This window comes from Acanthopagrus latus, chromosome 9 (genome assembly GCF_904848185.1).
Source record: "Acanthopagrus latus isolate v.2019 chromosome 9, fAcaLat1.1, whole genome shotgun sequence".
In the NCBI taxonomy this organism is placed as follows: Eukaryota; Metazoa; Chordata; class Actinopteri; order Spariformes; family Sparidae; genus Acanthopagrus; species Acanthopagrus latus.
The window spans coordinates 21,862,890-21,878,316 of record NC_051047.1 but is presented as its reverse complement, the minus strand read 5'-3'; the positions used below and the strand labels follow the sequence as shown (position 1 = coordinate 21,878,316).

The following is a 15,427-nucleotide window of genomic DNA, read 5'->3' as shown; positions in this document are numbered from 1 at the left end:
TTTACTGTAAATCAACCGACGGGCATCCTACAGTTTCCTCTCACAGTCGTATTAACCTCTTGACTCGTAATGCGCTGTCTGTATCGGAGTTCCCGTCAGCCACAACTCACTTTAATCACAGCGTTAATGGAAGCTAGAGAGGGAAAAATATGCACATGGCTTTGCTAAGTGCTGGTGGATACTTCACTGACCTCATATCACTTTACCACACCATTACATACCCTGTTCAGATAATATGCTGGTGATATTATGTAAATTTTTAATTGAACCGATCTTTTGCTTTTATGTATTGCTTTTGCTGTTATCATAAATTTGTTTTCCCACCACAAAGTGATCCACAATCTTATTGTATGACTTTGACTTGTTGATAATGTTGTTAAAACCCACTCTATGTTCTCCTTTGCAGTTTTAATTTTACACCTGGAGTTAAGTAGACCTAAAACATAAGCTTCTGGCTCTTATACAGCAGGAAATTGGGTAAACAATACAATATTGATTTATTTCATGAGTGAATTAATGATTTTAGTGAAAATCCAAACAATATTGTAAAAAATCTCCTCTCAAAACAGTCCTAAATTTAGCATGCTGCCACCAAATTTCAACCGTTTCCTAAAAAGGTTGGTACGCTTAGCAAAACATAAATAAAACAGAAAGTGGTAATTTGCTGATCTTTTAGACAAATTGTCCTGTTGACAAATAGTGAAAAGAGAATATATTTAGTGTCCCACTCCATGTCGCCAGAAGCATGTTACACATAAGATTGGTTCAGGGGCAACATAAGACTGCATGGGCTGAGGTTCACCATTTTGTGAAACATAAATATGTAAAAGGTATTTGTGCGTGATCACATCACAAAATCCATCTAACTTAAGAACACAACATACCCCTTAAAAAAGTGTAGGAATTGTGTATTTATTCACTGCATTGTGGTGTCAGGTTCACATAACTTGACACTAACTGATATAAAAATGTCTTAGCAGAGCACTGCTTTATAACACACACTGGCTGCAACTTGTCCTTATGTGTTTGAATGAAAACATCAGTATTGGGCGTCAGTGATCAATAATCATATCTCAAGAGGACGTATGAAGATATATTGCCATATTTATATTTTGTCCTACCCCTATTGTGGATTTGATTTCAAGGCTGAAAAGTGGGAATCATTTCTGTTTTAAAGCTACAGGCCAAAGAGAGGTGAGGTAAGATTTCCCTGTCCGACATGTTTTGTTTTAGAAGTAAAACTCGTTGAATATGTGGAGCAGGAAATCAATAGTGTATTGATAGTGATGGCAATGTGAGTGCTTGCACTGTAATTATCTCTATGCACATATTTTATACTAATTCTGCTATTTTTTATCACATTTTTATGTAGGTTTTCAGAATGTATCATCACAAGGGTGTGATTCATTTTGCAGCCGGCTGGTTTTCTGCACCGTCTGCAGGGAATGTGTCTCTAGATAAAGGAGCTGATATAAGAAATAAAAAAAAAAGGGGTATGGTGGTCTCGTCTCTGTAGCTGATGTTTGGCGTGAAGAAGGGTTCCCCCGGGACACTTTGGCGCCTGTCTGTGTGGGTGTTGATGATCTGATGAAGACGTCTCATTTCGCCTGTCAGATTATCTGACACCTTTTCCTCGACACCCTCAGTGTGAGACAGCGGGGTGGGGGCACTTGTTTGGTGAGCGGCTCTGTCTGACTGACAGTGGGGTCCTGTGAGCATGACTGAGAAGTGGAAGTGCCTCGCTCTTTTGCGCTTTGATACTGTTGGACTTGGACTTCACAGAGCGTTTGAGGCTTCCCCTTCTTCTTCAAATGCTCTGTACAGCTGAAAGCATATGAACCTATGGGAAAACCACTTAAATCAATAATGCTTGTACAGTAAATACCACATCACACACACACACAGGTACCGCAGACGCTAAGCTTGTTTTTATATATATTTCTCATCCTGTCCATTTTAACGAAATGTAGGCATGTCAAACACCTAATTAGACGTAACCTCACTGGATTGGATTAGTCTTTTTCAGGACTGCATAAAAGCCCAGGAGTCCTCCGTCCAGGATGTGTTCAGGCGCATCTCTGAGCGTGGGTCAGCTGTGTTTTGAAAGCTCTCAGAACAACACAATCACCAGAGTCACCTGTGTAAAGCGGATAGAAAATATACTCGAAGCGCAAAAAATGCACTTCATGTTGGGTTACGCGGTGAACCGTATTGATTAAAAAAGGGGCGCATCTGTCAGACACGCTTAAGAGTGAAGACTGAGAAAAGCGTCCGCAAAAACACCTCATGAGCAGACGAGCTGTTAGGTCATGTTACTGTCAGTCAGCGTTTGGGTTCTGCACTATTTGCAACTCCGAAAATGAATTAAAACTCCTTCAATTTAAACCTGACTCCGTTTAGTTGTTTACACTGTGACTTTTTACAAGACATTTTCAAAGCCTGTTGTTTTAAAGAACTAAGAAGTTAACACCTTTGTATGAAAGCGTCTTCTAATATTGTGTTTACAGGGAGCTCAGATCCTGGTGTTCATTTAATTTCCTTGAAACTAAAAGTGACATGTTTACATACTCATGCTCTCTCTCCTGTGTGTTTCTCAGGGCCTCAACAACATCATCCACATAGACTTTGACTACAAGAAGGAATTCATCTACTGGGTGGACTCAACCAGGCCGACCGGTCGAAAGATCAACAGAATGCGCCTCAATGGGAGTGACCTCAAGGTACCTCAGGGTTTAGTCACTGTGACTGCTTGTGCCACTTTTTACCCAAGATTAATTGGCTTTACTCTTGTGCACTCCCTGTCCAACTTGGATTTATGAAGTTTTCTTTTTCTGTCCAGCGTTTCACACAGTCACACTCTCACACCTGATAGCTGCTCGGTCTGATTTGCCGGCCGCAGAGCAGCTCCAGGGGCAAGTCAGTGGTGGTAATGAGGGAGGGGCAGGCGCTGTCTTTCACTTCCCCCCACTCAGATCTATCTCACACATATGGGATATGAAGCAGCGATCCACCAGTCAAAAACTTTAGGCTACCGCTACATATAGTATATAGTTAGATATGTATAGTTAATTTGAGTAATGACCATTAAAGTTTTCTATTGTAAAGATAAATCTCTGTTTGAGTTTGTAAAACCAACTATGTTGCTTAAGTGACTCATTATCACTGCTCAGTTGATGATGACTGCCCTTCATCCTTTTATTCAGTCAGCATAATGGATTTCTTTCTGTTGCCAGCCAAATGCCTGTTAGCTTAACAACAATGAATGTGTGTTAGTGATAATAGGAGTATCGCCAATGGCTTTCAGATAAATGTAACAAGCATAATGATACAATGGTGCTCTCTGGTGTAATCACCAAGGTTTGCCCAGGTCATGGGATCGGAGCCCAGACACCGGGGACGCTGGGACGCCTGCAGAACACCTGCTGTGCCCCCATCCCACATCTCATTAGAATTGGTGTGCGGGGGGCATTAGGCTCACTCGGCTCAATTACTTCCACAGTCTCTGTTTGAACCACTGCCACAGCTTAGCAAGAGGACAAACTGTCTGAGACACTGATCTGGGAGCTGCTCACATATGGTTAATTAAAAGAGAAACTGATATGCAGTGTTACTACTCTAGAATTCCTTTATGAGATTACAAGGCAGAGAGTATTTCTGGGGATTTTTTTCTTTTTTTTCTCTGCCAAGACAGGATTTTTATCTGACCAAGGCAGATTCATTGAATAATTATTCATTTGTACTTTTGTATTCTGGCAATACAAATTGATGATGTCACTTATGTCACTCACAGACTTAGTACACGAAGGAAAACAACCACGGTGGCGTTATCGATTGGTTTAATTCCACAAAGTGAGATGTAACAGCAGCTGCAGCAGCCTCATGAAAGTGGTTACCTTCAACATCCAGAAGTTTGTCCGTGTTCATCCTTGGTGCTTTAAGCTATCATTGTTGAAAAAGTCAGATGACAGTTATATAATAATAAAGATGATAAAAAGCATCGTTGACTTTGAAGAGTCTTCTAAAGAACATTTCAGCTCTGAATGAACTTGTTTCCCTTTGAATGGCTGAAAACAAGAGGTTTCGTTTCAGCCCAAGGTGAGAAAACTTTCCATGAATGCAAAGATCAAAAATCCTCTGGATTCATTTGGTCTTTATGTTTTAATGAGCCGTATTCAAATGTTGACATTCCCCAGAAGTTAACCTTCAGCTCATGAATCATTTTAATCAATACAGCACAATGCAATGGATAAAGTGAAGAAAGGCGAACTTTGTGTAATGAGTATCAACTCCTTTCCGCCTGAAGGGGCAGTTTTATAAAAGATACTGCACAATGAGTGATACTTTAGTGGCTGTTTTAAGCTCGGTTTGGTCCAAATTACTGTGTAGGGGACAGCCTAGTTTTTTGCCAGGACCATCTATTTTCTTGCAAACGATGACAGAAAAGGCCTCAAAGCACATCGTCATCCTTAATCACAGATTGTCTGGGTGCTGGGATTTTTTTTCCCTGTATCTAGGAGAGGGATATAAAGACTTTGCTTTATCTGCCAGCTGGCACAATGATTGTTTATTGTGAACAACTGCTTTCCACAAACTGGAAAAGCTGGACGCTCTTGGGGATATTGATAGAGTTCCTGGATAGTTCCTGGATTTTGTTTACATCAGTTAAATACCGTATTTATATTTTAACCGAGTCTCTCACAGATTAGATTAGCACAATGAGATGAATAAGGTGATTCACGAGAGCCTCTCCTGCTGCCCTCTACCCTCCTCTGCCTGCTCTATTCCTAGCATTCACATGTACACAATTAAAACATACTTAACATACTAATGTACAGAATTCTATGCTCCCAAATTGCACTGAGATGGGTGAAGTTGTGTGTCCTTTCTACAGTATAATCGCATTTACATGAAATTGCATTGGTACAGTATATTCATATGGTAAAACTGCTTTGTATTCTCATATGAAAATGGAATGAATATTAACTTATGGATTTCCCATTTATTAATTTATAGTTACTTGGACAAACTATATATGAAAAATATTAGAAATGCGAATGATTTAATATATTGACATATATGTCCAGCCCATGGGAATATATGTAATTTAGGCATATTTGTGATACATAATTCTGCTGTAGTGATCTATATTATCACCAAAGCACATTTTCAACTTTTAATAACAAATGTATAAACCTGTATCTCCATATACCCATCGGATGTATGTATGTAATAATCATATATTGCCTTAGAGGTAACACATATGGCAGCATCAGGGACGTACAGTATATGTTATAAATTACATTTCCATATGGGTGGTGCACACAAGTGTAAAGAACAGATCTCTTGGCTTCAGTTGGTGGACTCCCACCAGCTTCTTCGGCTTAACAGAAAGAAGTTTCTCGCAAGTTCACTTTGGCTTGTGGGTCTCTTGCACACTGATCCAATCAGCAGCTATTGCTGTTGTAAATGCACATCAAATTACAATTGGAATGTGATTAAGAGTCACTACAAGTCCGTCTCGAGTTGGATTAATTATACTCCTGCTAATGTCAGCCACAACTGTAGCCATCATACAGCAGCAGGAATGATTTGTGCTCTCTATCTGTAGTCTCTAATTTGGAGAAATGTGCTGTGCATAATTAGGCATGGGTCAGACTACACTGGTACTTTAATTGATTAAGTCTTTAGACACAGCTCCTCAGTCCGACAAAAGAAGTGTACGAACCGCTGTGCTTTTCTTCACACCGGGCTTGTACATTTGGATTATTTGGATTATAGCAGGCATCACAGGGATCCTGAGCTCCAATAAAGATTCTGTGATAGCTTTAGTAATTATCAAAGCTCAATACAATGTTTTCTAAATGGAAATGATGTAACCCAAGCTGTACATTATTAAAAAACTGTGTGTAACGGCTGTTGCTCTCCCCACAATATTAACTGGAAAATAATGCAATACTGTGCGCGCACACACACACACACACACACACACACACACACACACACACACACACACACACACACACACACACACACACACACATATTTACCTAAATACAGCTAAAAAGTTGTTACACACAGCTGATCTTACTTACTTAACATACTCTGATTCAACAAATATTTACTGAAAAGATTTTAGTGTACATTTACATTAACAGTTTTTGCCAGTCTTTTTTGGCTGCTACATTTGAATCTCATCTGACACACACACCAACTGCTCAGCTTCTGCTCTGTAGTTATGGTCATTAGTGATCACCCCACAGTGCTCTTTAGCAGGTTGCATCTGAGAGGAAATAGATGTGTACCCATTACTATGGCAACACATGTACAGTAGACGAGATTTCAAACAACCTTCCCATCATGACAGCGTTCATGGATGTTAATAGGGCTTGTTTCCAACGCTGGTTGGAAAAATGGAGGCACTTGTATTTGTTTTGATGGAGGAGAGGATCACGCCTCCCTCAAAGCAGACTCTCTAGATTGATCTCTGTAGGACCTAAAAATAATTTTCAAGTGAATCAGATCCTCTCTTTATTTCCGACAGGGTTTTAAAAAGTTTCCTCCTACTTCCTGCAGAGGAAGACCTATTTCTTGTGCACACTGTTATGAAAGAGCCAGCTTTGCACAAATGCCTTCTGTTTTCTCACAGGATATATGTTCTTTAAAGGCATCCATGGAAGAATTTGAGCAGTTACCACGTGAAATAGACACACGTCCATAACGAGACTGATCCTCCTCTCCCTGCGTAATTAGGTCGTCCACAAAACAGCAGTGCCCAGCGCTTTGGCAGTGGATTGGATTGGAAAAAATCTGTACTGGTGTGATGCCGAAAAGAAAACACTGGAAGTGTCCAAAGCCAATGGCCTCTACCCGACTGTCCTGATCAGTTCTGGTCTCAAAAACCCCAGGGATCTGGCTCTGGACCCCCAGGCAGGGTAAGCATATTATCATCAGCTGAGTTCACCGTAATGCTTTCAAAGATTGCTTTCACAGCTTGAGAGAGAAGAGGGATGGATTTGCTTTTATATTTGTTATTCCCATAATGCTTGCCTGCTGCAGTACATAGCTCTTTGAACTGTGCTGTACTTCTGACCAGGTACGTGTTCTGGGCAGACTGTTGCGAACCTCCTCACATTGGTCGTATTGGCATGGATGGCCGAGGGCAAACGGTTATCATTGACACAGAGATCTATAGCCCCACTGCTCTGACTATCGATTACACCAACAAGAGGCTGTACTGGGCAGACGACAACCACATCCTGCTCGCCAACATGGACGGCACCCAAAGACGCAAAGGTGAGACTAAGGTGTTTAACATCTTGGGAAGTACATTCACTCATTTTCTCGCTGAAAGTTAGACAAGAAGATTGATCCCATCTGACTGTTAAATACAAAGCTGGAGCCAGCAGCTGGTAGCTTCAGTAGTTTTGCACTGAATATAGCTGTAATTGCTCCAAATGTTACCAATAAATTGTGTTGTAGATGTTAAAGCGCAGCCTCTTTTCCACAGCCTATTCAAGGGGGGAACATGGCAAGATTTCTCTGCTTCAGGGTTCAGTGTTAAATGTGTGAAGGTGTGATGGGGAGAGCATCGCTGTTGCGCTTTTAAGATGGCAGTGTAATTGGTGACAGTGCTAAGTAAATGTTAAAAGATCAGGGATGGGGGTGTTTTATATGCGAGGGAAGGGGCAAGTTAAACATCTCATCCCACAGGCAAACAAACTCGTATCATGACTTTGCGTGGGGATCAACATTGGTGAACTTGGACGGGCAAAATCCCAACCAATACCATTGACAAAGAGGTCTGTGTGGTTTACCCTTCAAAATGGCAATTTAAAATGTCACAGGCAAGAAAAGCAGAACCCTTGTGTTTGTAACACTGAATTAACCTTGTGCCCTTGTAAACAGACTACAGACCAGTGATCTGAGTCCTTTGTGCCTCACTTCCTGCATTGTCAGGGGATGGTCATTCACACACGCAAAGAAGTAGTTCTGTCAATATTACAACTGTTCACGACATTCAGTGTAATGTTGGAAAATAAAGATTGTTGTACAGGGGTATCAGAAATTGATGTGATTGAAATTGATCGTCACCTGATAAACAGACCTTTTGTGAATTGTAAGATCCAAGCCTTGTTGCTGTTAATTATCCATAAATACTACAAATCAGTGGCCCTGGAGTTTCGAAATTGAATGGAAAAGAACATAACTGAAGCTTGGCTTGGCTGTTTGTTCCCCTCCAGTGTCCTATGATCACATCCAAGGGGTTATGGCTCTGAGTTTGTTTGAGGACTTTGTCTATTGGACGGATGGGAAGTCCAAATCATTACGACGCGCTCACAAGACAACCGGCGCTCAAGGGATTGAGCTCCTCAACTCCTGGCAGGCCATCAAATCCATCAAGGTCTACCACTCCCTGCGCCAGCCTGAAGGTATGAAGTCCATCTGGCACCCGCGACCACTCTATCCTCTCATGCCGAGCAGTTGTGATGGGCCTCCTTTATTGTGTTGTGATGGAAATGGTTCATGTAATGAACCCCGGTTTGTTCTTCTGCTCCTTCTGTACAGTACCCAAACACCAGTGTCAGATTGCGAACGGAGGATGCAGCCACCTGTGTCTTCTGTCCCCCGGCGGGGAACATAAATGTGCCTGTCCTACTAATTTTTACTTGGCCGCTGACAATAAGACCTGCCTGTCCAACTGTACCTCGAGCCAGGTCAGCTCCACTCCCCTTCCCTCCCACTTCTAAGTTTAGTTCCGCCATGTTGTTGCTTTTCTGTCCTGATCAGTACTTTCCCCCTGAAGGCAAATTTCTTTACCCTCATATGTTTTCCTCTTCTGACATGTACTCCTAAGTCCTAGGAAATGGTTGAGTATTGATTTCGACTTTGCCTTTGAAGAATGCTGAAGCTAAACACGAGAGTCAAGTATTCATGTTGACTCCAAATTCTGTGTTTTCTTTCCTATGTGTCCATGGTGCTGATAGTTCCGTTGTGGGACGGATGAGTGTATCCCTTTCTGGTGGAAGTGTGACACAGTGGACGACTGCGGGGACGGATCAGACGAACCCCTTGACTGCCGTGAGTCCTATGTTATTCTAAGGTTGGCTTTAAAATAGCACAGCCAAATGAAGTCAACTCTTATTTTGGCGAGCTCTGAGGGGTATTAAAATTGGAAATTCAGGGGCTTATGTTTCTGAATTTGCTGATTATTCACTTGTAAGTGTTTTCTGTTGTTGGTGTTTATATGTTAACATTTGACGGCACCTGTTCCTACCTCTCTCACACAATGTTCTATAGTGACTTCTCAGACTCAGAACTCTTTTAAATTACAGACTCTGAGATAAAGGTATGATTTCCTCTCCAACAGCGGAATTCAAATGTCAGCCTGGGCGTTTCCAGTGTGGCACTGGCCTTTGCGCTCTTCCTCCTTTCATCTGCGATGGAGAGAATGACTGTGGTGACAACTCAGATGAAGCCAACTGTGGTAAGAATGGAACAGCTATTTCTGTTTCAGGTTGGAAATCTGCTTTTCGTGTGCTGTTTTTATGCATTTCCCAGAAACCTCTCTCACTGGTACTTGCAATCATTTAATTGGTGTGTCCATGGTCATTTCCTGTTTGCGGTGCTGTTAAGTGCTAAAATAATTAGTCCGTGAATGAAGTAGTTGATCAAAAGAAAATTAATCAAGACCGGCTTTGACAGTTGATTATTTGTGTGAATAATTACTTGTGCAAAAATGACAGTCTCTTCTTCCGGCTTTTCAAATGTGAAAGTTTGCTGTTTGAATTGGAATTCTTTGGGTTGTTTGTCAGACCAAACAAGCAATTTTAATTTTCAGAACCATGACAGGCCTCATAGTTGCACTATTTGTAAAGAATTTATAGTTTAAAGCTGGGGTGCCTAAACTTTTTTGACTTGGAGGGCAAAAAACTGAAACTGTTCTGCAGCGTCTGGGCCAGAAGCAAACACCTGTTGTAAAGCATTTTTAAGGTGCGAATGGAACTAGTATCCCAACTGACTTCAAAGTGTCACCCTGCTCGTCATCCTCGAATTGTGAAAATGAAAAATTAATGAGGCATGCTACATATTTAAAGAGCGTTTATCTCATAATTGTCTAACGGTGCAATATGTGAGAATTTGCCACTTGTTGAATTCATAATAGAAACAAAAGGGGGCTGCATTAACCCAGAGTCAGCACTAAGTGCTGCCAACATTAGCAGCCATTGGCTAGTTAGCTCAGGTAGCAATGGAGCTGGTGGTTGGGACTGTGAGTTCGGAGCATCACGGAAGTGTGGGTGCTAACACCACTAGCACCGACGCTTTGGACCTGGACAGACCAGGGTCAGGAGATACCTCTTTAACATGATACATGAAATTCTGTTGTTCTGTAGAAATAACTGCTGGGCTGATTTGAGTCTTATGGCGGGCCAACTTTGTGCAAATGAATGTATGATGATGAATGATGATGCATCTTGAAAATACTTCAATAATCAAAATGATAATTACATGCTTCACTAGCAGAACTGTGTATCTAAATAACCTTGAACATTATATATTAGATTGAACGTACCAGTAGTAGCCTAGATACTCTCCTTTGTTTCTCCAGTATATCCTATTGATGTGACCTCTTTCTGGCTCTGCCCGTGCTTTCCTACAGAGACCTACATCTGCCTGTCGGGCCAATTCAAGTGCACCAGGAAACAGAAATGTATCCCTCTAAACCTGCGCTGCAACGGTCAGGACGACTGCGGTGATGGAGAGGATGAGACAGACTGCCGTAAGTCTGCCCTGCATTATTACCTTCAGACTCTTAGAAAAGGCTTTACTGAGTTTTCAGACGAAGCAGCTGATGAATATATTCCCCACTTGATCAGTCTGCCCTAACATTGTGGCAAAAGCCCGCTACTCCAGGTTGTCACTATTTTAAGGTTTTTGATAGTTTCACAGACAAAATCAAGTAGATTAAAAAAATAAGAAACCTGAATTGTATTATTTTTCTTTTATTCTGTTACCCATGTTTCATTCATTGGAGTGCTCGGACGGACAGCCTAACATTACTCAGTCCTCATTAGATATTCCGAACGCAACCCTTGTTATGGCCTGTTCCTGCTTGAAAAAGGGATTAGAGATTGAATCACACAGAGGATAAGAACAGATTTTTTTTTTTCCGTGCCATGATGTAACTCATCAGAATATCACACTCCGTTCAAGTCTTTCAAACTGCTGCATTTGTCTTGCATGTGATTGCAAGAGGGGGTGAGAGCGAAGAGGGGGGAGGGAAGTAAAGTAAAGGGGAGAACGACAGACTTTAAAAACAAGCGCTTTAATTAAAGTGAAGCTAATTACTTCACCCCTTCTTAGACTTCTGCAGTGATTGGATGTGGTCCTGAATGCACGTTTGTAATGAGCGTTGCACCAGTGAAATTAAAATGCTATCTGAAACAATGTGAGCTTTTCTAACGAGCAGCTATACTGCAACCGCTCTAATATAACACAGACAAGGTACGTGAGGTAGGTGAGAAGTGGGAAGGGTTTTGGGGGGGAAATTAAAGGGGAATTCTGTCATTTTTTTTTTTTTTTTTACCTGTTCTTCACATATTTCTTTTTACAAAGTGACTGATGGGTATAGAGATATTTGAAGTTTGTCCAGTGTTGAGAAAGGCCTCTGCAATCCTTTGGGGCAGTTGCACACTCGTCTGTGTTCTGAAAGGCTCAGATAGCTATTGTCTGATAATGTTATGGAAAGAATCACTACACTACATAAATAGACTGCTTATATTATTTGTTTCTTTTTTTTTTGTTTAACCAGAAAGCCTCTTTTATCACTCTTGCCAAATCCACCAGACTCAATTTGCAGACACAGTTATTTAATCATCGTAAAACACACTTCATCAAAACGCAAGAGAACAAACAAAATAACACTCACCAAAACGATTTTGGTTCCTCTCTCTGTTGTTCCAACAATCAGCATCCAGTTTTGTTAAAATTAATCCTAAATCCACCGTCAAAATGAAGGGAGACGGGCGTGAGGGAGGGTTGAGACGCTAGAGCAGCAGCGGGGGGGGAACAGCATATATTGGCAGAAAAATTATTCACATCCAAAGTAGTGAAATATAGATTTATTCTGACCAAACCAGAGTTGCTGATAGTTTTGTTTTTTGTTTTTTGTTTTCTTTTATAACAGTGGAAAGACAAATCACGAATTGTTTGGGGGGTTTTATTTTGCTTTTTTCTGTCAAGTTTTGAATGAAATGTGTTGTACGACGATATGATCAAGTCTGGTGGATTCGATAGAGGCTGTTTCTGGTTGAACAAAAGGGAACTTATTATTTTACAAAAAAAGGTATTTTTCTGTTGGGATCCTCTTTCACAATGTTGTCAAACACTGAGAATAAAAATCTGAGGCTGTCAGTGGCGAGAAAGAAGCACTTTAAGCGCACATCCTTTGTTGGGCGGCAAGTGTTGTCTCCTTTCTTTCACTTAGACACCCTTTTTAACAACTTCCTAACTTATTTCTGCAAATCCAAATATCTGCCGATACAGTCGTGTAGATTATCCTCCTCTCTTGCGCACACATTGCCTGTCTTTCTGCCTACAGCTGAAAGCACCTGCTCCCCAGACCAGTTCCAGTGCAAGGCCTCCATGCACTGCATCTCCAAACTCTGGGTTTGCGATGAGGACCCCGACTGCGCTGACGGGTCAGACGAGGCTAATTGCGGTGAGTTGTGGAAGCCCACTTAACCATAAATCACCCCGCTTCACTTATTTTTTTCAGTTAAACGGGGAAGAATCTGATTTAATTTGAATGAATTTTACACTCGGCTTCACTCTGGTATGACTCAGTCCTCCCACTTGTTCTCGCCTGCCTGTCTCGTTGTGCTGAGTGAGAGCGCCGCGAAGGACAGCCGTGCCTCTCGTCAGTAAGAGCTCAGCATTATGATCACAGTTTGCCTTGCATGTCTCAGCAGCTGTCAGTGTTTGAACGGTGACTTCACACACACACACACAAACACACAGATAATCAAAGAGTTCTTTCTTAATAGCACAAGTTTTAGTCTAGGTCAAAGCCGTTATCACTAGAAGAGGTAAACAACATTTGAAGCGTTTTTTCCTTCCTTGAAAGAACTTTTTAGCACTAACCGCGGAGATAATACGTTATATTTGCTTGACATGCCTCTGTAAAGAGCAGGAATTCTTTCGACAGCTTCACAATAATGCAAGTCTCTATAGTTTTACCACATCAAAATAAACTAATTTCACTGTCCTAAACCCTAGAATAAACCCAGATGAAATCGTTATTGCTTCTGGAGTCTTCAGAAATCAAATACATCTTGAGACACAAGAGATGAGACAAGCTGCCAGCATGTCTGTCGGTTCGTTTTGAGCACGTCTGTGTCTCACTTATTACTTCATTGTCTTATTCCAGCTTTAAAGGGAACATTTGGCATTCTACTGTAAACCTAGACTGAATAATAAACATGGAGTAAAGTACATATAAATACAAATGCAACTTCTAGACTTTATAGTGGTACTTCAGACTCGAAATAAAGATGCTGTCAACAGGATAAGGGATTACATTTAACTGGAATTACTTAAGAAAGAAACAGTTATCAATGCAGATTACAATTTTAAAAAATGCGACTCTTCATCAGCTATAAAAAGGCTGACAGAACGCTGCATCACATCAACAAAGGAGGAAAAGGAGCATCAACACATATACAAGCACAAATGAATAAAACGTTGTTGATCAGGTGCTGTTGTCGCATGTGTACAAAAATACGACTATTTTGTCCTTCACGCCTGTGTAGTAATGTGACTGACACCAGTGTGTTGCTCATCCTGAAGACACCTGCCATCTTTAACTGCGTTTCTTCGTAGGTTCTTGTTTTCAGTTCAATCCTTCACTCTTAGATTTAAAAGTCGGTCAAACTGTTCAGTTCCTGCCGTTCATGCTGATGAACTGTCTGTCTTTAAATGATGTCTGAGATTATCCACAATTCAAACCAGGGGGGCAGCCGGCTATTCTGTGTCAGTGTGCGATCACATCTTGCTGCACGGTTGGTTTAGTTGTTGCTATGACTATCCTGCTCTGTTGTCACCAGCCTCAACTTGACAGCAGAATTCGCTGTTGCTCACAGTTGACAGTTGATAACTTTGCGGAAGGCCACAAGTCCAAACATGTCAGTCTATAATAATGTTGTCGCTGGAGCTTTTTTTTTTTTTTTAAACCTCTCCAGACTTTTTTCCAACTCCAAGCACCATGGAAATAAGCGTAGATGTGCCAGGAACCCCTACTGTGGTCACACCAGAACCCAAAAACACTATAAACAGAGACCTAGCTTGTATAGAAAAGCAGATTGTTATTGTTTTTTTCATAAGTAAATCTTTGTATGAGAAGTGTTGTCGGTGTCACGTTTGTGTGATGGAGTTACAGGGGGTGATTTGTGTCGTCGCGCGACAAATCAATCAATTGCATGTCTGTGCATCTTAGGGCCAGGTGTCGCCGCTTTATGGGTGTGACATTTGAAGAGTTTCGGCTGGTATAAGGATATGAGACTTGCGCTGCATTGCAATTCGATTACTCTTTCAAGAGTGTTGATGTTTTGATGGGAAGTTTGATGCCTCACACCTCCTCTCAAAACATGCCTTTGTCATTTCAGATTGGCTGCGTGCTGCAGTTAACCCTGATGTAATATTGAGTAAATGTTTATCTCGCTCCATGTAGTTTACCAATGTTTAACTTTGGCCTCTCAAGCTATATTTTCTGCAGTGTCTTAATCACCTCAAAAGTCCCCCCTTCTGCCTCGGGAGTGCGCGGAACAGCTAATGCTGCTTTTTTAGCTGTATTATTTTGCCTTTGAATTACTTCAGACTGTTAAAGGAAGTTTTTGCTTGTTAGCACCGTAATGAGCTCTGACTTGGCGGGGATATATTGCTTTTTTTTTTTTCCCTGTGTCACATCTTTTATATGCTGTAAGTGACTGAGCTGCTTCCTAATGAATCGCTGCCTCGCGTGTTCCGCTGCTGCACTCAGCTTTCCCTCCTGATTCTCTCCTCCTGCTGTCGTGTTGGAAAGAGATCCAGGCAGAATGTGCCACCCATCCTCTTTTGACGCATCTCTTCCCTAAGTGATAACAGCGTTACCTTGGCCATTATCCCTGATGATGTCTGCACCGAAATGACTTTTTAAAAGGAGGCTCTTAGTTTGACTTTGAAAACACATTCTGAAGAAGCATTGCTGGAGCAGAAATCAAAGCATCTGCTCCTTTTGGAAACGAATGCAGATATTATGTGTCTGGCAATGTTTAACACTGAAATGCCCGATTCTTTACGTGCCTCTTTAAGGAGTGCGAGCCACTGTTTGTGTGTCAACAGCAGCTCGCACTCCTTAAAGCGCAGTCCTTAAAGAGTTCGAAGAGCAAATACA

General features: G+C 41.3%; 1 protein-coding gene across 10 annotated transcripts in view; it reads left to right on the top strand.

Moving 5' to 3' along the window:
* lrp1bb (low density lipoprotein receptor-related protein 1Bb) overlaps window positions 1–15,427 on the top strand; it is a 338,212-nt gene that overhangs the window by 281,959 nt on the left and 40,826 nt on the right. For all 10 annotated transcript variants that reach the window (XR_005076787.1, XR_005076788.1, XM_037108848.1 and 7 more), the window contains 9 exons: window positions 2,598–2,720; window positions 6,751–6,932; window positions 7,094–7,293; window positions 8,241–8,429; window positions 8,566–8,714; window positions 8,985–9,078; window positions 9,368–9,484; window positions 10,658–10,777; window positions 12,599–12,718. Coding sequence is in view for 8 of the 10 variants with exons in the window: in XM_037108848.1 (XP_036964743.1) it covers window positions 2,598–2,720; window positions 6,751–6,932; window positions 7,094–7,293; window positions 8,241–8,429; window positions 8,566–8,714; window positions 8,985–9,078; window positions 9,368–9,484; window positions 10,658–10,777; window positions 12,599–12,718 (1,294 nt within the window). In the remaining 2 variants the exon portion in view is untranslated. The remainder of the gene's footprint in view (window positions 1–2,597; window positions 2,721–6,750; window positions 6,933–7,093; window positions 7,294–8,240; window positions 8,430–8,565; window positions 8,715–8,984; window positions 9,079–9,367; window positions 9,485–10,657; window positions 10,778–12,598; window positions 12,719–15,427) is intronic.